The sequence below is a fragment of the Pongo abelii genome, chromosome 1, assembly GCF_028885655.2.
Source record: "Pongo abelii isolate AG06213 chromosome 1, NHGRI_mPonAbe1-v2.0_pri, whole genome shotgun sequence".
NCBI lineage: Eukaryota > Metazoa > Chordata > Mammalia > Primates > Hominidae > Pongo > Pongo abelii.
In genome coordinates this window covers 94,306,358-94,330,924 of record NC_071985.2, presented here as the reverse complement: position 1 = coordinate 94,330,924, position 24,567 = coordinate 94,306,358, and the positions used below count along the sequence as shown (strand labels likewise).

Below are 24,567 nucleotides of genomic sequence, written 5' to 3'. Positions count from 1 at the left end.
ACTGACAAGGAAACTGGCGTGGTGAGGTTAAGTGACTTGCTCAATTCATAGACTAAGAGGTGACAGAGATGGCCTCAACCCCAGGTCAGTCTGGGTACAGGTCTTGAGCTAGGCAGCCTCTGCTCACAGCCCCTCTCAGGCCAGGCGTGGTGTCTCACGCCTGTAATCCCAGTACTTTGGGAGGCCAAGGCAGGCGGATCACAAGGTCAAGAGATCGAGACCATCCTGGCCTACATGGTGAAACCCTGTCTCTACTAAAAATACAAAAATTAGCTGGGCGTGGTGGCGTGCGCCTGTAGTCCCAGCTACTCGGGAGGCTGAGGTAGGAGAATTGCTTGAGCCTGGGAGCCGGAGGTTGCAGTGAGCTGAGATCACGCCACTGCACTCCAGCCTGGCAACAGAGCGAGACTCCATCTCAAAAAAAAAAAAAAAAAAAAAAAAAAAAGTCCCCTCTCAGTCCCTGTCTATCAGTTCCATCCCTTAGTCCCTCCCTCCCAGGCCTCCCTCCCAGCCTCCCCTCCCCTCTCCCTAGGCATCTTACTATGTCCTTCAGGTGGAGACCACCAGAGGGTCTGAGCCTCTTACCCTGGTTTCTCAGTGAGCCCAGTGGGAGCAGAGCTGACGGGGAGGGGAAGGCCTGACTCACCATTCGGAACTGTGCCTGGGCCTGCTGCAGCAGGCTCTCCTGCTCAGACTGGGCAATGCTGATGAAGATGCCAACCTCTGGGTTGAACTGCAGGATGCTGCCTTGCAGGCGGGCGATGAAATGACCAAAGCTGCGGATGCAGCAGATGCGCACCACTGACTGTGGGGAGATACAGGAGCCCAGCGCTGCTGAGCAGGGCCCTCTAGACCCACCCTGCCCTCCAGGACCCCCCACTCTCACCCTCCCACCTCCCTGCTGGCCCAGCCACCTCAGCAACAAGGGCTCCAGGGGAAGATTTGTGGTCTGTGGAGTGGGAAGGAGAAACACTAAGGCCCAGAGCCTCTAACTGCCAGAAAACGAGTAGGTACAGCAAGAAAACTCCTAGGAGGACCAGAGAACCAGGACTTGGGCTAAGAAACAAGAGCAAAGGACAATGGGCTGGAAGTGAGGAGACCTGGGTTCTGATACCATCTCTCTCCTAATGCTTCTCATAATGCTCCAGGGGACCAAACTAGATCACATTTTCCAATTTATTATTTTTTTGAGATGGAATCTCGCTTTGTTACCCAGTCTGGAGTGCAGTGGTGTGATTACAGCTCATTGCAGCCTCTACCTCCTGGGCTGAAGTCATCCTCCTGCCTCGGCCCCCAAGTTGCTGGGACTACAGGTGCGCACCACCATGTCCAGCTAATTTTTGTATTTTTTGATAGAAATGAGGTCCTGCCATATTGCCCAGGCTGTTCTTAAACTCCTGAACTCAAGCGATCCACCTGCCTTGGCCCCCCACCAATGCTGGGATTACAGAGGTGAGCCATTGCACCTGGCCCCAACTTATTTTTGTGGTCAGTAAAACCCTTCTTCCCTCTCAAATAAAAATCTTATCTAGAACTCTAAAATATAAAACAGAGCCAGGCAGCTCTGGTTGGAGGGAGCAGCCAGGTGGTTTGTGTATGTCAGGACTGGGTGGCCTGTCTGCTTGGCTTCCCTCTGCTGCCCCCAAATGGCCCATGTGGTGATGGAGATTTAAGGGTGAAAGTTGCTGGACTAAGGGGGCAGCACATTCCCTTCCAGCTCTAACTTTCTATGATTGTTTGATGTTCAGCTCGGAGCATCAGTTCCAAGCATCAGTTCGGAGCATCAGCTCAGATGATCAGCTCAGATGTTCAGCTTGGAGCATCAGTTCGGAGCATCAGTTCGGCCCAGATGTTCGGCCCAGAGTTAGAAAAGAGACTGATAAAGATTTCGAAGCCCTAATAACTATTTGTTCTGCTCTTTACAGAAGGCAGAGAAAGGAAGGGGGTGGTTGTTCTACAATAGTAGAAACTACCAATGGCAGACCTTTAGAAGGACACCCTGCCAAGGCAGGAAAAAAGCTAAAATGGCTCACTGAATGAAGAAGGAAGCACAGCCTGTAGCCCCAAGGACACTGTCCCTGTCTGGGTGGAAAAGGGCATCCTGCCCCCTCCCTCCCCAGACCTGAACCCGTTTGCCGCTGTTTGTGACTGACAAACAGAGCTGTGGCATAAGAAATGCTATCCTTACCTCCTCTAAGGTGCTGAGCAGGGGCCGATCCGTGTCAAAGTTAAAGCGTCTGTGGGCAGCTCGGAGCGGGGGCAGGTTACGAAGAGCCATGTCCTCCGGGAGCAGAAGGCTAGAGGGGAGGTCAGGCAGTTCACAACCTTCAAGAAGATCTTGGACCTCAGGACACAAGGCCAGGCCTGGGCAGAAGAAGGACACATAAGACCATCTGTCCTGTGGGAACTCCCAGTCAGAAAGACATAACCTTTCCCTTTGGGAATTATCAGGCTGATGAGATGATGAGACAGGACATACCCTAGGACAGTGGGGAGAGATGGAGGGAGTGAAGTAAAGAGAGATGGACACATAAGAGCCAGTCAGGCAGAGCAGAAGGGCTCAGGTCAGGAAGGCTTCCTGACAGAAGGGACAATTACATTGGGATGGAAATGAGAGGAGGGGCTCAGGATGAATGAATAGCCCTTGGCAAGTCTTAAGAGGTAGGAGCAGGTGGAGTTTTCCAGCTGGAAGGTGGTAGGAGGAGATGAGCCAGACAAACAAACTTGGTAGGTCAAAGTCAATTCTCAATGACCACAGGCATCAGTGCAACAGCAGCAGCTAGGTCTGGCTCCCAGGGCCCTCTCACTCTGCCCTTGCATTCCCCAGGGAGCACACTCCCTTGCTGACCAGGCCACCTGCCCACAGTACAGCAGTGTTAGGGTGGGAAACCGGAGAGGCCTAGACCACACAATGACTGCTGTGTGCTAGGGAGGCTGGCAGTGAATCCCATTAACCTCCTTACTCCAAGGGCTGGGTTATGGGGAGGGGGGATGGGCTTAGTGGGGCCAATGAGAGAGAAAAGAAAGGAGGGTAATGCCAGGGACCCACTCACCAGACTCCTGGAGTTCACCAGCAGCAGGCAACAGATTCAGCAACACAGACAGGCGGTTCCACAGACTTTGAGAGCTCTGGGGAGAGAGAAGGGAGAGGAGGCCTTCAGCCAGAGATAGTGGTGGAGAATAGCAGTGAGCAAGGAAAGCACCGCCCTGAGGGATGTGGCCTATGTTCAGAGGCCTTTGGTGGTTTGATTTTAAAATTAACAAAAGAAGCCTGGGCAACAAGGCAAAACCTTGTCTCTACAAAAAACACAAAAATTAGCTGGGCTGGCTGGGCACGGTGGTTCATGCCTATAATCCCAGCACTTTGGAAGGCCAAGGTAGGCGGATCACCTGAGGTCAGGAGTTGGAGACCAGCTTGGCCAACATGGTGAAACCCCATCTCTACTAAAAATACAAAAAAAAATTAGCCGGGCATGGTGGCAGGTGTCTATAATCCCAGCTACTCGGGAGGCTGAGGCAGGAGAATCGCTTGAACCCAGGAGGCGGAGGCTGCAGTGAGCTGAGACTGTGCCATTGCACTCCAGCCTGGGCAACGAGAATGAAACTCAAAAAAAAAAAAAAAAAAAGCCAGGCGTGGGGGCATGCGCTTGTAGTCCCAGCTACTGGGGAGGCTTAGTTGGGAGGACTGCTTGAGCCCAGGAGGTCGAGGCTGCAGTGGAGCCGAGGTACGCCACTGCACTGCAGCCTGGGCAACAGAGTGAGACCTTGTTTCAAAACAAAACAAAACAAAACAAAAAAAAGCCACATTCGGACTGGGCGCAGTGGCTCATGCCTGTAATTCCAGCACTTTGGGAGGCTAAGGCAGGCAGATCACTTGAGGTCAAGAGTTCGAGACCAGCCTGGCTGAACTTTTTCACCAGCTGAATGCTTCATGAAAGAAGAAAGCAGGCCGGGCACGGTGGCTCACACCTGTAATCCCAGCACTTTGGGAGGCTGAGGCAGGCGGATCAAGACCATCCTGGCTAACATGGTGAAACGCCGTCTCTACTAAAAATACAAAAAATTAGCCAGGCGTGGTGGCGCCTGTAGTCCCAGCTACTCAGGAGGCTGAGGGGGGGAATGGCGTGAACCTAGGAGGCAGAGCTTGCAGTGAGCCGAGATCGTGCCACTGCACTCCAGCCTGGGCGACAGAGCCAGACTCCATCTCAAAAAAAAAAAAAAAAAAAAGGAGAAAGCAGCAAAACCACAAGGACTTTCTGGATCTTGGTAGTGGGAAAAGCCAGGGTGTTAAGGGACGTGGCTTCTCTACGTCTAGCAGTAACCTATCCTTCCAGCCCTCCCATGTGCCCATACTGGAACACCTCTCTGGGGATGTGACCCAGCATCTCCATCTTCACCACACCTCCCTCAATGACTAATGACTGAGTAACTAACTGTCATCAGACATAAGCACACACCCAAGGGTGCACCTGGCCCTGACCCAAACCGTCTCATCTAGGGACTGGGGCGACCCACAGGGAAGAAAGTCTTCCACAGCAGGCCAGGTATGCCCCTAGAAGAAAACACTGAATAAATGCCTCTGGGAATTAGAAGTTCAAGGCTGACACTCTGAACCTGAGAAGGAAGGGAAAGCTACCATGGCCCCACCCAGCCTCTATGGCAGCCGGCTTGACAAGAGCTCGGTCCTGTTGTGTGACTCTCCTTAAGCTGTTTCCCCTGCCTAGTACATCTTCACAACTCTTGTCAGAAGTTCCCATCTCTTCTGTCACTATCCTCTACTCAATGTTCTCTCCCTTCTCTGGATTCTTTGGTATTTATCAAGTTTGGTCCTTGAACACATACTTCTACTGGCATTACTCATAATGGCAGATATTATGCCCAGCGTTGGGGATACAAAGCAAAATAAGCAGCTCGCTCATTGTTCCCTGGCCACAGGCTTTGTGAGGGCCAAGATCATGCCTAATCCTTCCCTGTCAGAGCATAAAGGCCCAGCACAGATAGGTGCTTAATTGCTTGGCAATAATTCTTGCCTTGGCCATCTGGGGGTTCCTCAGGCCCCATCCTGGCTCATCCCCTCCTCCAAGACCCTGGGACCTGACAGGGGCAATGGAGTGGACTGACACACCTGCGCACACACGATGATGAGGTCGGGGTTGGTCCGAAGCCAGTCCAGGAAGACTTTCACAGCAGGAAGCAGACCTTCAGCCATCAGGACCTGAAGCTTCTCCTGGATGCTGCGCTCATTCCGACAGGAGCGTCCACTGGACTCACTCCCCTCCGACTCAGAGCCCTCCTCAGAGGCTGGGGGGTAGGTGAATGGAAGAGAAAAAAACTGGGATAAACAACTGACACTTGGCAACAGGCCTCAGCTCTGTGCAGGGAGCATGCTTCCACCTGGCCTGGGCCCTTCTGAGGAATTTGGATATGAAAAATCTGGGGAACCACTTACAGGCCCTTGTTCAATTTTTCCAGGCCCACTAACTGTTGTTGTTTTTTAATCTCCTCAAATTCATTTTACCAAGGTTGCTTTTTAAATACGGTGCCTTTTAAATATGATTCTTATAGACTCAAGTAATTTGTGACATTGATCTACCGCTATTCATTCAACTAGGATTTATGAAGTGCCTACTCTGTGCTGGAAGGTAGGGCAGACAGTTAGAGGGGAGCTACAAGGGAGGGAGAAAAACAAGGGGTATGGTTTTAAAAGAGTTACTTTCAGGCCGGGCGTGGCGGCTCATGCCTGTAATCCCTGCACTTTGGGAGGCCAAGGTGGGTGGATCACAAGGTCAGGAGTTCAAGACCAGCCTGGCCAACATGGTGAAACCCCGTCTCTACTAAAAATACAAAAATTAGCTGGGTGTGGTGGTGCATGCCTGTAATCTCAGCTACTCAGGAGGCTGAGGCAGGAGAATTGTTTGACCCGGGAGGTGGAGGTTGCAGTGAGCCGAGATTGCGCCACTGCACTCCAGCCTGGGCAACAGAGAGAGACTCTGTCTCAAAAAAAAAAAAAAAAAAAGAGTTACTTTTAATTCCTAGCTCTTCTACTTTGCAAGTGAGAACACTGGACAGGTCCCTTCACATCTCTGAGCATCCCTCATTTCTGTCATTCACTCAGTCATTCTATAGTTCTTAAGTCCCATCCATGTGCCAGGCACTGTGTTAGGTACTGCGGATACAGCAATAAGTAAGATATATTCTGTCCTGCCCTCGAGCAGTTCAGACTCTAACTGGGGAGACAGACAAATCAACAGGCAACCTCAATAGAGTGGAAAAGGACTGGAGGCTGCAGAGGTGCAGGCGGCCACAAGAAGCAAATCTAACATACCCTTGAAGGAGTCCCAGACCAAATGACTTTTAAGCTAAAATCTAGTGGGGGCAAGTAAGAATTAGCTAAGTGATAGGCTGGGAGCAAGGGAGGAAAAGCACGTGCCAGACAGACAAAACACTATATGCATAAAAGTTTGGAGGGGCCGGGCATGGCGGCTCACACCTGTAATCCCAGCACTTTGGGAGGCCGAGGTAGACAGATCACTTAAGGTCAGGAGTCTAAGACCAGCCTGGCCAACATGGCGAAACCCCATCTCTACTAAAAATACAAAAATTAGCCAGGCATGGTAGTGCGCGCCTGTAGTCCCAGCTACTTGGTAGGCTGAGGCAGAATTGCTTCAACCTGGGAGGCAGAGGCTGCAGTAAGCCGAGATCGTGCCACTGCCCTCCAGCCTGGGCAACAGAGTGAGACTCTGTCTCAAAAAAAAAAAAAAATATATATATATATAACACACATACACACACACACACATATATACACACACATATATATACACACACTCACACACAAAAATTAGCTGGGCATGGTGGCACATGCCTGTCATCCCAGCTACTCAGAAGGCTGAGGTAAGAGAATCGCTTGAGCCTAGGAAGCAGTGGTTGCAGTGAGCCAAGATTGCGCCAGTGCACTCCAGTCTGGGCGATAGATAAGACCCTGTCTTTAAATAAAAAAAAAACTTCGGAAGTAAAAGACAGCCTAGAGTAGGGATGACAACTCTTCTACCACAAGACTGCTATGAAGGTCAAATAAGACAACACCCTAGAACAATGCATAGAGTAGCCTTAACAAATGGTTGCTGCTACTAAATGGGTACTCTGTTTGCAGGGAAGATCCTCAGGAGAGAAGTCTCACTCTAATGCACCTGCCCTGGTGGGTACCAGTTTTTCTAGCTTCCCGAAGCCCTGGAGGGACTTGGGATGGCATAGGGAAGGAAGCTGCAGCTCCAGTTGTTGTGCAGGGAGGAAAGCCCCAAACCCACAGGGCAGAGGGAAGTGCAAGAGAAATAAAACCAACAAATGGGTTGGGAGATGGGAATAAAGAAGTGAGCAGGAGAGCGGACCCTCAGGAAAAAACTCATGGGCTACACCACAGGCAGAGGGCCAAAGGTAAGGGTACAGACGAGAGGTCATTCACACAGATAGGAAAGCGGCCTCTCTGGTGAGTGTCTATGGCATGGAGGTGCGGACCAGAACAGGATGATGAAGTGGTCCAAATACCTGGCTCTGATGGCTTGTCCACATCCCCATTGACACAAGGCCTGTGGCTGGCCGAGGTATGAGGGTCGGTGGTGGGCTGGAGGAGCAGGTTGCTAAAGGTGGGGGCCAGTCGGAAGCAGCGCTTAGTCTGGAACATCTGGGTGGACATGGCTTGTAGATTGCTGGCAATGCTAGCCTCACTGGGGCCCAGTGGGCCATTGAGGGAATCAGGAGCCTCTGATCTGCCCCGAGGGGGCTCCAGGGTTGGTGACCGTGTCCCCTCCTCTTCCTCCATATCTTCCAAGTCTGATCGGGACTCCTGGCTATTCATTTCCGAGTCTGTTTCAGCATCAAAGGCCGTTCCCCCACCTTCAAGACTCTTGTCAGAACCACTGTCTGAGCCCTCACTGGCCCGGGCTGAGTCATGGCTTGAGTCCGATTCAAAGCCTTCACTCAGGTCACTGTCATCACCAACTTTGGGTGGGTGGCGGCGACGGCGGAGACAGGAGAGGCGAGAGAACTTACGGCTCTTTCTGCCCTCACCCACTTGGGGTGCTATAGGAGGAGGCTCAGGATCTGGCTCCTCCTCTTTCTCCAGAGGTTCCTTGGACTCTGGTTCATCTGCGGAAAGAGGAAGGTCAGGTGGAGCACGAGGAACAGGTGGGGCCTGGAAGCTGGAATGTGCTCTCCAACACCACTTCCCCCGAGTCTGTGTTCCTTTCCTTCATCCCCATGCCCCACACCAACCTTTCCATAGGGATGACCTCCCCCATTCTCCCACCTGTGCCATCACTCTGGAATGCCGGGACGGGATTCTCGCCCTCTTCCAGCTCAGCCTGCAGCCGTATGTTGACATGATTGACGAGATGGGAAAAGAGGGCCAGGGTGAAGGCAATGGCTGCACTGTACTGCTTGGATCCTGAAGTCAGGAAAGCCAGGCATTAGGGGCCTAGGGCCCTGATGAGGAGTAGGCACCATTAATTCCAACCACATCTCATCTGTTCTCAACTCTTCCAAGGATCCAACTACTCAACAAAGATTCTTTTTTTTTTTTTTTTTTTTTAACTTTTTAGAGACAAGAGTCTCACTAGGTTGCCCAGGCTGGGTCTTGAACACCTGGGCTCAAGCAATCTGCCCGCCTCGGCCTCCCAAAGTGCTGGGATTACAGGCGTGAGGCACTGTACATGTCCTATTATCCCTTCCATAATCTAGAATGTACCATCTCACCTTGTGCTCCTTCAGATAAGCATATCCTTCTGTCCCATCTCATCCTCCCTGGCTCTGAGGTTCCTCCCCATGCCTCAAGAGCCTTCACATCCAGTCCTATCCCTCCTTACCTCCCAATCTTGCTCTACATACACGTCTGCCAGAAAGGCTTCCAGAATTGCCTAAATGCCTCCAACAGAAGGTCTGAAATTCTGTTTGGATCATCACTAAGTATCCTGACCCTTGTCTCTGCACAGGCCCTGGCCAAGGGTGTGCATATTTATGGGAGGCAGTAAGGAGAAGGGGGAAGGAAATGTGCTGTTGCTTGTACTCAATTACCAGGAGCTCCTTTAGGGTAGGATCCCTTGGCCCTTACTCGCCCACAGCCAAGCAGTGACACAGGAGTGAAGAGGCTGCTTGTGGAAGGAAGTTTATGAATAAGGAGCTGCAGAAAAGGGGAGTGAGGATCCCCAAAGCCAGTGGAAGAGAAAAGAGGAACATAGGGAAGGTTACCTGCTCTCTCCAAGCTGTGCACACACATAAGGCAGATGATGACCATTTGAAAGATGAGAAGATCCGGGAGGAAAGCATATCCACTCTCATACTCCTCCTCATCCTCACTGGCCAGGCTGAGGTTGGGTGAGGAGGGCAGGTAGAAGAGGCAGAGGTTGAAGTCCTCCAGGACTGACTGGCAAAGTGAGGTCAGCTCTGAGTCCACGGAGCTACAGAGGGGCAGGAGTAACAGGGGAGGTCAGTGGTGGGGGCTGGGGAGGGAGAAGAGCAGGGAATACAAGATTCAGAGAAAGGACTATGGGATGCTGCAGGGGAGACCTGAAAGCACAGCAGGGAAGGGTAGTGCTAGATTGATCTCCACAGCAACTAAAACAGGGGAAGGGATGGGAGTAGGCTTCTCATTCAGCCATTCCCTCTTCAACATCTCCTAAGCACCCATTCTGTGCCACAGGGAGAGCTGCTGGGAGGAGGATGGGCACAGTACCCTTGGGAGAAACAGTGAGGAATGCCAAGAAAGGATGAATTGGCAACGGATGTTCAAACTGAGGGCAGAACTCGACAGTCCACCCTTGTCAAGGTTCCTTCTGTAAAGCATCATGGCTGGGGCTCACAGGACAGTTCAGGTTCATGCTCTCTTCCACTCACCTGCTTTTGGGCTGTAGGAGGCTTTGCAGATACATAAAGTTCACTAGCAACCTTTTAATGTCTTTACATCTGAAATGAGAAGAGCCCAAAGTAAATGCTGAATGGCCCCACAGTCCCTATGGTCCTACTGCACCAACTGCAGAAAAACCCCCCTCCTCCTCACAGGCCCCACTCACCGCTTTTTGCCAGGAGACAGTTTCCGAGTCTCACACTTCTTCAGTTGGTGGTACATTTTGGCTGCCTTGTCATACAGCCGCTTGAGGTTCCCATAGGCTCCCTCAAAGGACACTTCTGACTGGATGCTGTAGGAGATAGAGGTGAGCTACTGAGTCTTGGCAGGGGGAGGATATGTTACTCTGCTGGGGCTTTAGGAAACAATGTTACTAGTAAATACAGGCTGCTCCCAGCCTCAGCTTCCATGTACATACTCAGGGTAAAAGGCTCATGAGCTATCTTTCCCTGTAACACACACACACATAACTTCTAGATTAGTCAGAGGAAAAACAATGTCTTACTCTGCTTTGTAAAAGGAGAGTATCAATCCTACCCTGTTACAAACTTAGTTATTACCATCCCTGAAATACACTATCCTTCTATCCTTCACCTATTTTTAAGCATAGAATATTTTATAATGGATAGCATTTAACAAGCATTTACCATGTGCAAGGGTATTTACATGCACTATTTCAGTTAAGACTCCCAACATGCAAACACAAACATGTACTGAGCACCCACTGTGTCAGGCAATGTACCCGAATATTGTCCACATTCACAGATGAGGACACAGAGCCTGTGAGAGAACAAGCACACTGACCTAGGTCACACAGCTAATACATGGTAGAGAAAAGTCCCCAATCCAACTGTCTCTTTTTTTTTTTTTTTTTTTTTTTTGAAACTGAGTCTCACTCTATCAACCTGGCTGGAGTGCAGTGGCACAATCTCAGCTCACTGCAACCTCTGCCTCCCAGGTTCAAGCAATTCTCGTGCCTGAGTCTCCCAAGTAGCTGGGATTACAGGTGCCTGCCACCAGGCCCGGCTCATTTTTGTATTTTTAGTAGAGACGGGGTTTCACCATGTTGGCCAGACTGGTCTCAAACTCCTGACCTCAGGTGATTCACCTGCCTCAGCCTCCCAAAGTGCTGGGATTATAGGCACGAGCCACCGCGCCCAGCCCCAGCTCATTTTTTAGCTTTTCTTTTGTAGAGATGGGGTCTCACTATGTTGACCAGGCTGGCCTTAAACTCCTGGACTCAAGTGACCCTCAACCTCCCAAAGTCCTGGGATTACGAGTGTGAGACACTGCCCAGCCCTCAGCCCTGTCTTACTAAAGACAAACACACACACACAGCCAGGTGCATGGCTCATCTGTACTGGGATCTGTAAACCCAGCACTTTGGGAGGCTGAGGCGGGCTTATCATGAGGTCAGGAGTTTGAGATGAGCCTGGCCAACATGGTGAAACCCTGTCTCTACTAAAAATACAAAAAATTAGCCAGGCCGGGCTCAGTGGCTCACGCCTGTAATCCCAGCACTTTGGGAGGCCGAGGCAGGTGGATCACGAGGTCAGGAGATCGAGACCATCCTGGCTAACACAGTGAGACCCCATCTCTACTAAAAATACAAAAAATTAGCCGGGCGTGTTGGCGGGCGCCTATTGTCCCAGCTACTTGGGAAGCTGAGGCAGAAGAATGGTGTGAACCTGGGCGGCGGCGCTTGCAGTGAGCTGAGATCGCACCACTGCACTCCAGCCTGTGCGACAGTGCAAGACTCCATCTCAAAAAAAAAAAAAAAAAAAAATTAGCCGGGCATGGTGGCATGCGCCTTTAATTCCAACTACTCAGGAGGCTGAGGCAGGAGAATCGCCTGAACCTAGGAGGTGGAGGTTGCAGTGAGCCGAGATCGCACCATTGCACACCAGCCTAGGCGACAAAGCAAGACTGTCTCAAAAAAAACAAAAACAAAAACAAAAACAACCCAATGACCTTAACACTCATGACATTTTGTGTCTTGTTTCTTAAAAACATGTTTTTAATTATAAAAAGTGAGGTGTAAAATAGAAGAAACCAATGTCTGTGGTGAATTAAAGATAGCCAAAAATTATCTGACACTCCTTCCACTGAGAAGTGTGGTCTATATCTCCTCCCCTTAAATCTTGCAGGGGGCTGCGGGAGGAAGGGCTATGACCAATAGAATATTATAGAAGTAACAGCTTCCAAGTCTCTTAAGTTATTGTTCACTGTTGGAGCCTTGAGCCACTACATAAGAAGTTCTTCTACCCTGTGGAAGACACCACACGTGGTCCTAAGACCACACAGACGAGAGGGGCCAAATGACCCAACCCTCCAGACATATTAGACCTTCCAATCAGCTGAATACCAATGGCTAACCCTAAACAATGCCTCCAGGAGAAGGCAGATTGCCCAGCTGAGCCCTGCCCAATGTCTACCCATAAACCATGAGAGAGAATTGTTTTAGCAGAGTCAGGTGTGCCCTTAGTGGGCACCTCCCAAACCTGGATATGCCTGGCTCTCTTTTGGAACTGACCCACCCTAAATCATGCTTATGAGTATGATGAGGGACCCAGGACAAGTAAAGGGGGGTCATTCTCAGGAAGGCATTTAACAAATGGGAAAGATACAGCCGGGCGCGGTGGCTCACGCCTGTAATCCCAACACTTTGGGAGGCCAAGGCGGGCGGATCACCTGAGGTCGGGAGTTCGAGACCAGCCTGACCAACATGGAGAAACCCCGTCTCTACTAAAAATACAAAATTAGCCAGGCGTTGTGGCGCATGTCTGTAATCCTAGCTACTTGGGAGGCTGGGGCAGAAGAATCACTTGAACCCGGCAGGTGGAGGTTGCAGTGAGCCGAGATCACGCCATTGCACTCCAGCCTGGGCAACAAGAGTGAAACTCCATCTCAAAAAAAAAAAAGAAAAAAGAAATGCAAAAGATACACCAGGTTATAAACCTAGTAACGATACTTAAGAATGAATGAATATATCGGTATAGGTACAGAAGGCCAGCCTGAACTGATCTAGACGAGAGGGACCCCCAACAAGCTAAACTTAATACGGGGACTAGGTTACCTTGGCCAGGTGAACCAAAAGTCATGGCACATGGAATTATGAGGTACAATTAGTATTTCATTATTTTATACTTTATTATCTGATTACTTTACTATTTGGATATACTTTAGTAGTTGACCACTTAAGCTATGAAGACCACCCTACTCCTTTTGCTTGAAGCCCAAGCTCATTATATAACTTCTTCTGAGAATGATTTTGGCTTCTCAACTTTAGCACTGATTAGGTGACAAAGGTGAATTTTTCTGTTTTCCTGGCAGTTTATTTCTCAGTATAACTTAAAAGCATTCCAGGTAAAGTATTCTGGTTTACCTATCAGTCTCATGTGCTCTTGGTTACGGCAACTTGTACGGCGACTCAATACCCTAAGCTTAATCAATTTTGAGTGCCCTGAAAAGGTTTTTTTTTTTTTGAGATGGAGTCTTGCTCTGTTGCCCAGGCTGGAGTGCAGTGGCATGATCTCGGCTCACTGCAACCTCTGCCTCCTGGGTTCAAGTGATTCTCCTGCCTCAGCCTCCCAAGTAGCTAGGATTAGAGGCGCTCTCCACCACACCCAGCTGATTTTTGTATTTTTAGTAGAGATGGGGTTTCACCATGTTGGCCAGGCTGGTTCCAAACTCCTAACCTCAGGTGATCTGCCTGCCTTGGCCTCCCAAAGTGCTAGGATTACAGGTATGAGCTACCAGGCCCTGCCAAAAATGTTGTTTTTTATTTTAACAGCTAAGAGTCAGACCCAGGGAAGCAGTGACCCACCCTACTGGTCCTTCCACGTATATTACCACATTAACACACTCCAGAATTCTCATGCTCTTGCCAGAAGCCAACTTAGTAACATTTTACCAACTGTATCAAATTTATTTCCTTCTTCAAAAAAACAGCAATCTTGTATTTTGCGTAAGATATTAAATAGCTATTTTAGCTGCCCAAGTGTCTACAGATCCAGTGGTTATGTGAAAAGCAGCAGGACTGTGTCAGAGTCCCCCTGAATGGAGAGACCCTTCAATCTTAGCATTCCCCTAACTCAGCCACAAGCTAGAGGAAGGAGGAAAGGAAGACGGAAAACAAAGCCAAAATAATATGCACACAAAAGCAGGGCTGGAAAAAGAGCTGGCAAATACTCACCAGCGCAGGTAGCAATACATGGCTTCCACATTATAGTACTTGCTGCCTGCCAGGGTGCCCAGCTGATTGAAGGGCATTCCTAGGGAGAAAGAGAATTCATGCAGTCTAAGGCCACAATACTCATTCAAAGCTGCCAGGCCCAACCAATGCTAAGCATCAGAGAACCTGTGGGGAGAACAGCTGGGTCTGCAGGCAACACTCGTTGTCTCAGGTGATTAGCAGCTTAATCTTGTTCCTCTAGAGGATTATTGACCTCCTTTTTTTTTTTTTTTTTTTTTTTTGTGTGTGGAGACGGGGTCTCGCTCTGTCGCCCAGGCTGGAGTGCAGTGGTGCGATCTAGGCTCAGTGCTGCAAGCTCTGCCTCCCAGGTTCACGCCATTCTCCTGCCTCAGCCTCTCCCAGTAGCTGGGACTACTACAGGCACCCGCCACCATGCCCGGCTAATTTTTTGTATTTTTAATAGAGACGAGGTTTCACCGTGGTCTCAATCTCCTGACCTCGTGATCCGCCTGCCTCAGCCTCCCAAAGTGCTGGGATTACAAATGTGAGCCACCGCGCCCAGCCTACTGACCTCTTCTTATATCCATCAGCTTGTTCCCACCTGGTGTGACAGGCGTTACCTGAATTGATGGAGTACCATTCCTCTGGCTTCCACTATGGCTCCTCCAAGGTTGATGGAACTCCATGGAGCCCTCTCCTCTATCTCAGCTCTGAGTGCTTGTTCCTACATGCAAATCCCCATCTCTCTCTATAATAGAGTCTTACGCTTTATCTCATTGTGCTCCTCTTTCTACAAGAGACCTCAGGGAGAGGAAAGCCATCTTCTCTTTTCCTTGTACTCTGCCTCACTTCTTCTTAGTTCAAGACCTTCCCATTTATCTTCCCCTTCCACCATTTTCTGAGTGTGTTACAAGAGGAAAAAGGTATAAACAAGGTGAAGTACAAGAGAGCTGAGAATGAAGAGGAGCTGGGGAAAATGAGTATGAACTGCCTGCCATCTCAACAACACCATCTTCCCTAGGAAAATCCTACTGGATTCAGAGGCCCAAGTTGGGGACAACTTACCAATCTGAGGAGCTACTGACAGGGCTTGGTAGTAAAATCTCTCGGCTAGCAGCTCGGTATCTACGCCAGCTAATTCATTCTGATATCGGGCTGCACAAGAGAGAAAACGAAGGGAAACTCGATGATTTTAAGTTTCAGAAAACCCTCCCCCACATCTGGGAGTCCACTCTGAGAGCGGTAACAAGAGCCTGGAAGGAAAGTATCTGAGCTAGGAGGCAGGTTGCTGGGGTCTCTGGCACAGTCCTAAATCTGCATGACTATGGGCAAATTGTTCAACTCTCTTCCTTGCTGGTAGGTTCAAAATGTAAAGAATATTGTTTGTGAAGTAAATAAGCTCTTCTTTTTTTGTTTTGTTTTCTTTCTTTCTTTTTTTTTTTTTTTTTAGAGACGGGGTCTTGCTGTCACCCAGGCTGGTCTCCAACTCCTGGGTTCAAATGATCCTCCTGCCTCAGCCTCCCAAGTAGCTGGGACTACAGATGCATGCCACCACGCCCAGCCTGAACAGGTTCTTCTTGGTAATCTCTTCCCAATGAAGGGGAGCTGCAGCACACATAAATGCTTGCAAAGACCTCTGATATTTAGTTCTGAAATGCAAATGCTCAATTTCACAGAGAAGACGCTACTAATGATACTCTGGTCCATCAAATATGAAACAGCTGACTCTGCACACATTGCTCATGAGGGGTCCAGGAGTGGGCTGGGGGCAGGGATATGAGACCCAGGTCAATAACAGATAATGCACCCAACAGCCACACACCAGCAGCCTAATGAGAAACCATTGTCTATCAGGACGAGAGGCCCCAGGGGCTATAAAGCAAAAGAGTACTTTTCCATCCTTAGACACATCTGTTAGGAAGGTAAGTCCTCCTTGATGTCTAATTTCAATCCCTGTGCTGAAGTTTCTATTCATCTAGCAGTCCATAAAGATAAAAGAAACACTCAAAGAACAAAAATATCAAATTAAAATCTTCCCAACCCGCTACTGAAAGAGAATTATTGTCTTCATTTGCTCAAAGCTCAAAGAAATTTCCCTTTTTCCTATATTCACTGATCCTCTCTGACTCATGGAAGGGCAGTGAAAAGAAGGGATCACTGAAACAGATGGGAGAGAAAAAGTTATCAGAAGCCAAACTATCCCTCCTGCTCTCCAACCCTGTAATGGGTGTTACCAACAACTGAAGCAGCCTGGGCCTGTCCTGTAACCCAAAACAGAGAAAATGAAAGGTGCAAATTCTTACACAAATCCCCCAGGTACACTAGACATCGGTGACATGCCATCTGTGCCCAATCCATCTCCTTCCCTGAGGCAGACACTGGCTTCTTGCATCCTATGAGACAAAGAGAAAGAGATTTGTGAGCCCATTCTTCTGCCTCTCCGCACCTATGAGGAAATACCCCTCCGAGATGCAGAGACTAAGAATCCAGGGCCAGTCTTGGAACATTGTCTTCCAGGGCAGACACACACTCATCCAGGACACAGGGAGAGACACAGAGGATCACAGGTGGCCATACGTGGGGACTCAAGAGACTTACAGGCAGATTCATTCATAGGACAGGAAGGAACTGGAAAAGGAGGGCTAGGGCCCTCAATCTAGGATTGCACCTTGTGGGAAGGTCATCACAGGAAGGCTTCCAGAAAGGAGGAAGGGATGAGCTTCAAGTATGAATAGGGTCATGAATGTCTTGGGTAGAAGTTACACACATAAAGGTGAAAGGTTTGGGGTAAATAAGGGAAACTAACTTGCCCAAGAATGAAATGTGAATGACGCCAATTAAAAAAAAAAGCAAAAACGACAACAACAAAATTTAAAAAAGAAAAAAAAAGAAAGACATGTGAATGAGGCTAAGGCAGATGCTCCTAGTGGAGGTCCACAGAGAAGGCAGCCTACTGGAGAGTCTGCCCATGAAGGAGAAAAGTAGGCTTGCCCTGCCTGAGGCTGCTGATGGCCAAAGCCAAATATGCCTGAGCACTCACCTCTCCCTTCCAAGAAACTGCCTGGTAACTTCAGAGAGCTTGAGATCTTTGGAAGGCAGTTTTCTCATGTGCCAGAAACTTGTCTAAGCATTCTACAATATTAACTTAATCCTCACAGCAACCCTATGAAGTTACTCTTATTACTCCCATTTTACAGTTGAGGAAATTAGTCACACAGCTGCTAAGCAGCAGAGTTAGGATACAAAAGGCTCCAGAGACTGTCCTCTTATCCATTCCACCTTACTGCCTCACTCGGATGGGTTGCTTCCATTTGGAAAAGCCATTCCTAATGTTTTCTATAGACACTTCTCAGTTGACTGAATGGAGAAAACATCAGTGAACATAAAAACTAAAGTGGTTTGGGGAACTAACCCTTTGAAGTGATCTGTTTTTTTAAAGCTGTGGACCCCTCTAGCTATCTGGTAACCTATGGACATGGTCCCAGAATAATCTTGTCTTTTAGATAATGTGGTGGTTTTTTTTTTTTTTTTTTTTGGAGAGAAGGTCTTGCTGTATTGCCCCAGCTGGAGTACCAGCGATGAAATCATGGCTCACTGCAGCCTCGAACTCCTGGGCTTCGGCGATCCTCCTGCCTCAGCCTTCCAAGTAGCTAGGACAACATGCACGCACCACCATGGCCAGTTAAATTATTTTATTTTTTGTAGAGATGATGTAGGATCTCACTATGTTGCCCAGGCTGGTCCTGAATTCCTGGCCTTAAACAATCCTCCTGCCTTGGCCTCCCAAAGTGCTGAGATTACAGGCATGAGCCACCACGCCTGGTCTAGAGGTTTGGTATTTTTTTTTTTTTTTTGAGACAGAGTCTCACTCTGTCACCCAGGCTGGAGTGCAGTGGCGTGATCTTGGCTCACTGCAACCTTCACCTACCGGGTTCAGGTGATTCTCTTGCCTCAGCCTCCTGAGTAGCTGGGATTACAGGTGCACACCACCATGCCCAGCTAATTTTTATATTTTTAATAGAGATGAAGTTTCACCATGTTGGCTAGGCTGGTCTCAAACTCCTGACCTCAGGTGATCCACCTGCCTTGGCCTCTCAAAGTGCTGGGATTACAGGCATGAGCTACCGTGCCCGGTCTAGATGTTTTTAAATGCATAAAACACAGGTGCTCTGCTTCTGATCACAGAATTCCTCCATGTGGTGACAAGGACACAACCTCCATCTCTGACCCAGAATGTCTGTCTTGGTGATGGAGGGGACAGAGAGAGCAGAGAGAGCTGGGGAAAGGAGCTCTAAAGGATGGCTGAACTGAAGAGAAAACTTACCAACTAGAAAAGGAGTTAAAATTATAGCTGCCAGTACCTCAGCTGGTGGAAAAGGAACTTGCACTACCTTGAAAGACTGTCCACAATTTTCCCAACATATCTAAAGATTTCAAAACTTTCATCAAACGTTGGGAAATAATCTCTAAAGTCAAAAGAAACAGTGCTGGCCAAATTCAACTGGGAGAAGAAAAGAAATGTTATTAATACCACCTTCCAGTGCCAGACCTACTCTAGGTCTTTCTGTCCCTCCTCTGCCTTAGTCCACAATCCCAGGCCTCTCTCTTTCCTTAAGATCTTTACCCTAACTCATATGATTGTCTGGATAAATCCAAGCTTCATAAACCATTTGTATGTAGTTCTGCTAGAACTCTCTCTGCCTGGCTGGGTCAAAAGCTACATGAACCCTGAGGGATAAGGCCAGAGGTAGAAGCATGAGAACCTGCTCAAGTCCACCTTTCAGGTTTCACTGACCTATGAGGGGGTCAGTGACATGGGTCCAGTCGATGCAGCACTGCAGTTCCAGCTGGTAGTGGGACTGGATATAGAGAAGGAGATGCTGGTAGAAGCCAATACCAGCAACCAGGTGCGTCCTGTAGGCACATTCCAAAGTGCTCCGGCTGTGGATGTGCTACAGATTGCGAAAGGGAAGGGGCTGGTTAAGCAATAAACTCAGAGTCGCACTCACCCTCCCTTACCCTGTTCATCTCACTTGGCTCTGGAACTTTATCTACATCTACTCTCACTCATGAGTTAGTCTCATACTCTTAGCTGTAACTCTCTGGTCTTCCCATCTGGGACCAGGCTCTCCTCCTTCTCCAATCCTAATTACATCTGACTCTCCCTCCTTCCTTTCTGCCGTCTTTTTTTTTTTTTTTTTTTTTGAGATGGAGTTTCATTCTTGTTGCTCTGGCTGGAGTACAATGGCGCAATCTTGGCTCATCGCAACCTCTGCCTCCTGGGTTCAAGTGATTCTCCTGCCTCAGCCTCCCGAGTAGCTGGGATTACAAGCATGCACCACCACGCCCAGCTGATTTTGTATTTTTAGTAGAGATGGGGTTTCTCCATGTTGGTCAGGCTGGTCTCGAACTCCCAACCTCAGGAGATCTGCCCGCCTCAGCCTCCCAAAGTGCTGGGATTACAGGCATGAGCCACCGTGCCCAGCCTCTTTCTGCCATCTTTTCTTGGCTCCTCCACCTCCAACCATGTTCTGCGCCCACTTTCCTAGCTGTCTCTTCCTTCCTTGGCTTTCCCTCTTTAGACAAGGACCTTCCCTTACCTTTTTGTTAGTCTTGATAAGCTGGATAACTTCATAGTATACCTTTCTCCACAGCAGCTCCTCAGCCTTTCTCCCATAGTCCACTGGGTGCAGGAACATAAGCTTGACGCAGAGCTCACGCAGCCTGGGAGGGTGTAGAGGAGCATGAGAGACAGCCCATCCCTTGGAGCAGGGATATAAGAACTGAGGGCAAGGAGTCATGTGCCAACACCCCCACCAACAAATCTCTGTGCTTCCCAAGAGACATGCAGGGTCAATATGACCCAGCACAACAGCAGCCTAGGAAGGCAGTGGGAGCCCCAAAAGACAGAAGCACGAAGCACTAAACATTCTAATAATCCTCATTTTTTCCCTTTGTACACTTCAGTCCTTTTTCTCTGCTTTTTTATCCCGTTTTTCCCTTCATTATGCAGTATGGCCGACTCCCTTGACTCAAATGTATTTTTGGGGTTTTTTTTTTTGTTTTTTGAGACAGGGTCTCACTCACTCTGTGGCAATGGCGGGATCATAGTTCACCATAAACTTGAACCTCTGGGCTCCTCCCACCTCAGCCTAACTACAGATGTGCGGGATTACAGGTGTGCAGCACCATACTCAACTAATTTTTTAATTTTTTTGTGGAGACGGGGTCTTGTTATGTTGCCAGGTCTGGTCTCAAACTCCTGGGCTCAAATGTTCCTCCTGCCTTGGTCTCCCAAGGTGCTGGGGTTACAAACATGAGCCACTGTGCCCTGCCTCGAATGCCGTTCTTTTTATTTTATTTTACTCTACTTTTTAGATGTAGACACTGTGCTACTTTATGGCACCAGTCTATTAGATGTAAAACCTGCAGATGGAGTGAGGGATCCTATCTCCTCTCTTAGGAAGGCCAGAGATTTCAGAGACCATTAAGGCAACATGAGGTCAGGAGGTAAAACAGAGCGCATGTTTATATATCTGAGAAGGTTTCTGGTAGAGATAGGCAGGGAAACAGTAAGGATCGGTGGTTTAGAGTCTCTAGCTTACTTGTTCCTCAGGCTAATGTTTTCTGGTTTGAATACTTCTTGATAAGCAGTTTTGTTGCAAAGGATGAGGTCAAGTCGATGCACAGCCTCCACCACAGCCCTGCAGAGAAATACAGGCAAATATCCCCTCAGCCATATGCATGGTCCACGGAGGATGATGCTGGGACACTGATTCTAGAGGAAAAGCTACAGAATTAGGGGTGAGGAAAAAAGGAGAAGGCTGCAGGCTGAGCTCTGTACAAAACAAGATGAACACAGTCTCCATCTTGTTACAGTAACCCCTGCCCCTCCCCAACCCCTGCCCACCAGGGGACATTTGGCAATGGTAGAAACATTTAGAGTCATCACAACTGGGGGGAAAGAGGGTTGCCACTGGCATTTAGTGGGTGCTGTTAAATCTCCTGTAATACACAGGACAGCCCACCACAATAAAGCATTACCCTACCCAAAATGTCAACAGTGTCAAAGTAGAGAAACTCTGTGATATGGTAAGGCCGACTCTCCCAATGGAAAGAGCACACGCTGTGATGCCAGGCAGAAAATCTAGGGTTTGAACCCTGGCTGTGTCTTACTCTGTGCCTTTGGGCAAATTACCCACCCTTTTAAAGCCTTAGTTACCACATCAATAAAAACGAAGACAATAATAGCTACTTCAGAGAACTGCTGTGAGGATTAAATGAAATAATAATTTATATATAGCTCTGGTATATGGTAAACATTCAATAATAGTGGAATGAATAAATTATTATATAAGGCCTTATTATCCCTGACATAAAGGAAAGGCATTTCTAGTATAAAATTCTACTATGGAATCGTGGGGTATGATGGGGAAGTAGAGTGAGCCCCCTGGGCTGCTTAGCTGTAAGCAAGATTCTGATAAGCCTAGATTCTGCTGAAGGAATTATTTGTTGAACATAGTGGTTAAGAGTGGAGGCATGAAACCAGACCGCCTGGATTCAAATCTTAGCTCTACTTCTTACCAGCTATGTGGTCCTGGGCAAAACACCTAACTTCCTTACGCCTCACTTCACCCAACCATAAAATGGGAATATTATTACCTACTTTGTGAGGATTAAATTAGCTAATACATAAAGCACCCATAACAGTGCCTGGTATATAGTAATCACTCCAAGTGTTAGTCTCCATCTTTCTTGTTCTAAGGCTGAGGGGGAGACTCCAGGCACTAAGAGGTAAGTGTCATCGCCGCAAAAAAAAAGCCGCAGAAACTCTACAATGGATGGCCAAGAAGTCCCAGAGGTAGGTCTCATATCTGCAAGGGTAAAACTCAGAAGACATCAGGCAGGAGCTATAAGAACATGTGAATCAGGCACAACTGTGGACACAAAAGCAACAAAAACAGTGTGAAGATTCCCAAAAAAACCAAGAGGTGCTCCCGGGCCAGGGAAAGTGGGCCACAACAGTTGGCACCCTGTGGTGGTGGCTCAGGAGGCACACTACTAAGCTGCCCTACACAGGGTGAAGTGACTGCCAGCACCCAGCAGAGTGGATGGGATGGTAATCGATACCTTCTCACAAGCAATCATGTTTCTTCAAACTGGGCAGCCTAGAGATGGATGCCAAGCCCTTTTGGCCAACCTGGCCCTCGATGCCAGGGGCAGCACCAGTGATTTACTTTATACCAGCTCAGTCTCTAGGGCAGGGCTTTTATCTTTGGTGCCATGGAAAGAGCTAATGGGAGTGTATATTTTTATAGACAAGCTCCACAGCTCTCCTTATATCCTTAATCCAAAAAAAGGTAAATAACCACCACTCTAGGAAGTTCTAATTGAAAACACTTAAATATGAGAGGGCTCACCACTTTTTTCTCATTTTCCATCAGATCATAAGCTCCTCCACTGAACTATAATCTCTCTTAGAACAAAAACTACAAAATCTAGCCGTGTGTTTCATTCACTATTGTACTCCTGGGCCTAGCAAAAACAAAACTGTTTTTAAAAACAAATAACTAATGAATTGGCCTAATTAATTAATTGGTGCTTCCAGGCTCCTTTCTCCTGCTGCCCTTTCTTCTGACTTAAAATATTTCAGAATTTCATATCCGTAAACAGCTAGGTGTGGGAGTTCCCCAAATTTCTGAAGCTCAGAGTGACAAGTCCATAGTCTAACAACACATTTATCTTGAACAGAGAAATCAGACTTTCCTCCTAGTTCCTTCCACGGATCACCACTGCTACAATAAATTATAAAAACAGTGATTGGCTGCCTCAAATTTCTACCCTGCTCAAAGCCAACAACACAATTACAGGCAGATACCCACGTGCACATAGGTAAGCCACAAAGGCAAACACATCAGCTTAGGTGAGTCCTGTGAATATAGGTTTAAGAAAGAACTACATTTGACGACAACTGCAAGGATGACCAGAGCCATCCCCAAAAGCTGGAGACAAGGAATATTGCAGACACTGCCCACGCTCTGTCTGACAGGCAGCACTGACACTCGGCAGCATGATGAGGCACACGTGCCACCCCCAGCCAACTCCTCACCCGCCTGGGGACTGCTTGGGGCAGCCCATAGTGGGAGCCCAGGGGCCGCTAGATTGAATCACTTTTCTATTTTTGGAGCAGCCTATACTCCCCTCTGCCTCTGGCTTACAAAGCCAGAGAAGGCAAGATGCCTACTCAAAGAGGAAAAGACAACATGCTCTTGATTCTTTCACCATCAAAATGTGGCCAAGGCTCTGAGGGTCGTCTTCTCATGCAAAAACATCCGTGTTCTATAAAGCCTGAGCTAAATGAAAACCCCAAACTCTACTCTGTAGTAGAAGGCACAAAACTCAGTTTCCACGCTTCATCCTATTTTGACCTAGTTGTGGAGCCCATGTTCTAGTTGACCTACACAACAAATTCTCCACCTTTGATGGGAAGAGCTCATTCGGGCCTGTTCCCAACAGAGGGCTGAAGGGCTGAAGATGTGACTTGTGGAGCGTGGGTGGCATTATGGAAATCAGAAACCAGGAACGGAAGTTGCCTGGCAAGACTACAGTCATGAGGCTGGGAGGAAGGCAGGACTCAGGAGTCCCCATGTGCCCGGAATTGCCTCCCAAATCCCAAGAACGCTGTGGACACAAAGTCGTTCGTGACCCTTCCAGGCCAAGACTTTCTCATTCGGACTCCTCAAAATTAAAGCCGTATGGGACTTTAGAGCACATCCAATTCAAATCTTTCTTTTTAAGGATAAGGAAACTGAGGCCCAAGGTCACACCGTGAGAGAGTGGCAAAGGACGGACCTGAACCTAGCTCCACCGACTTCAGTCCAAGACTCTTCCTTGTAAATCCCACAGGATTCCAAGCACCGTTCCCTTCCGGGTTTTTCTACACCTGTGACCCCACCTTCACCTACCCAACCCTTCCAGCCTTCAATTCCCACACTATTACCACAACTCCACAAAGCTTAGTGCCCGCCCCAAGCAAGCTCACTGCAGAGGAGATTCCTCCACGTGCTTCCCTCCAAACCTCCCACCCACCCAATTGCTCCTTTCAGTTCCATCCCGAGTTACTACGGGACCCCGCCCCGCCTCCAAAATTGCACCCTCCTTTCTCGCCCTCACCTCACCCCGACACCCGGGCCCCGCCCGCCCGGGAGGCCCCGCCCCTCGCCGTCTCCCCACTTCCCTCGGCGGCTGGGGATCTCACGCCCTGGCCCCTCTCACCGGTAAAGCCGCTTAGTGTGGAGGACTTTTGCTTCGGGCTCGCTGCTCTCCCCTGTGGGGGGGCCTTGGCTCATGGTGCCCGGGTCCGGGGGCAGCTCCCGGTCACAGGCCCCCGCCACCCACCACTACCGCTACCACTGCCGTCTCCGGCCGTAGCCGCAGCCGCCGCCGCCACCGGCCCTGCTCGGCCGCCATCGCT

General features: G+C 48.8%; 1 protein-coding gene across 1 annotated transcript in view; it reads right to left on the bottom strand.

The window, feature by feature from the left end:
- The window catches only part of SMG5 (SMG5 nonsense mediated mRNA decay factor), a 33,577-nt gene extending 9,086 nt beyond the window's left edge, over window positions 1–24,491 (bottom strand). Inside the window, exons 1-16 of the mRNA XM_002810027.6 lie at window positions 24,369–24,491; window positions 20,699–20,797; window positions 19,694–19,817; window positions 18,889–19,045; window positions 16,397–16,486; window positions 15,159–15,248; window positions 14,094–14,172; window positions 10,065–10,190; window positions 9,889–9,957; window positions 9,244–9,452; window positions 8,306–8,443; window positions 7,546–8,145; window positions 5,126–5,301; window positions 3,054–3,129; window positions 2,189–2,364; window positions 647–805 (exon numbers count right to left, since the gene is read on the bottom strand). Of these exons, the coding sequence (XP_002810073.1) occupies window positions 647–805; window positions 2,189–2,364; window positions 3,054–3,129; window positions 5,126–5,301; window positions 7,546–8,145; window positions 8,306–8,443; window positions 9,244–9,452; window positions 9,889–9,957; window positions 10,065–10,190; window positions 14,094–14,172; window positions 15,159–15,248; window positions 16,397–16,486; window positions 18,889–19,045; window positions 19,694–19,817; window positions 20,699–20,797; window positions 24,369–24,442 (2,442 nt within the window). The 5' untranslated portion in view covers window positions 24,443–24,491. The remainder of the gene's footprint in view (window positions 1–646; window positions 806–2,188; window positions 2,365–3,053; window positions 3,130–5,125; window positions 5,302–7,545; window positions 8,146–8,305; window positions 8,444–9,243; window positions 9,453–9,888; window positions 9,958–10,064; window positions 10,191–14,093; window positions 14,173–15,158; window positions 15,249–16,396; window positions 16,487–18,888; window positions 19,046–19,693; window positions 19,818–20,698; window positions 20,798–24,368) is intronic.
- Window positions 24,492–24,567: the final 76 nt, after the last annotated feature.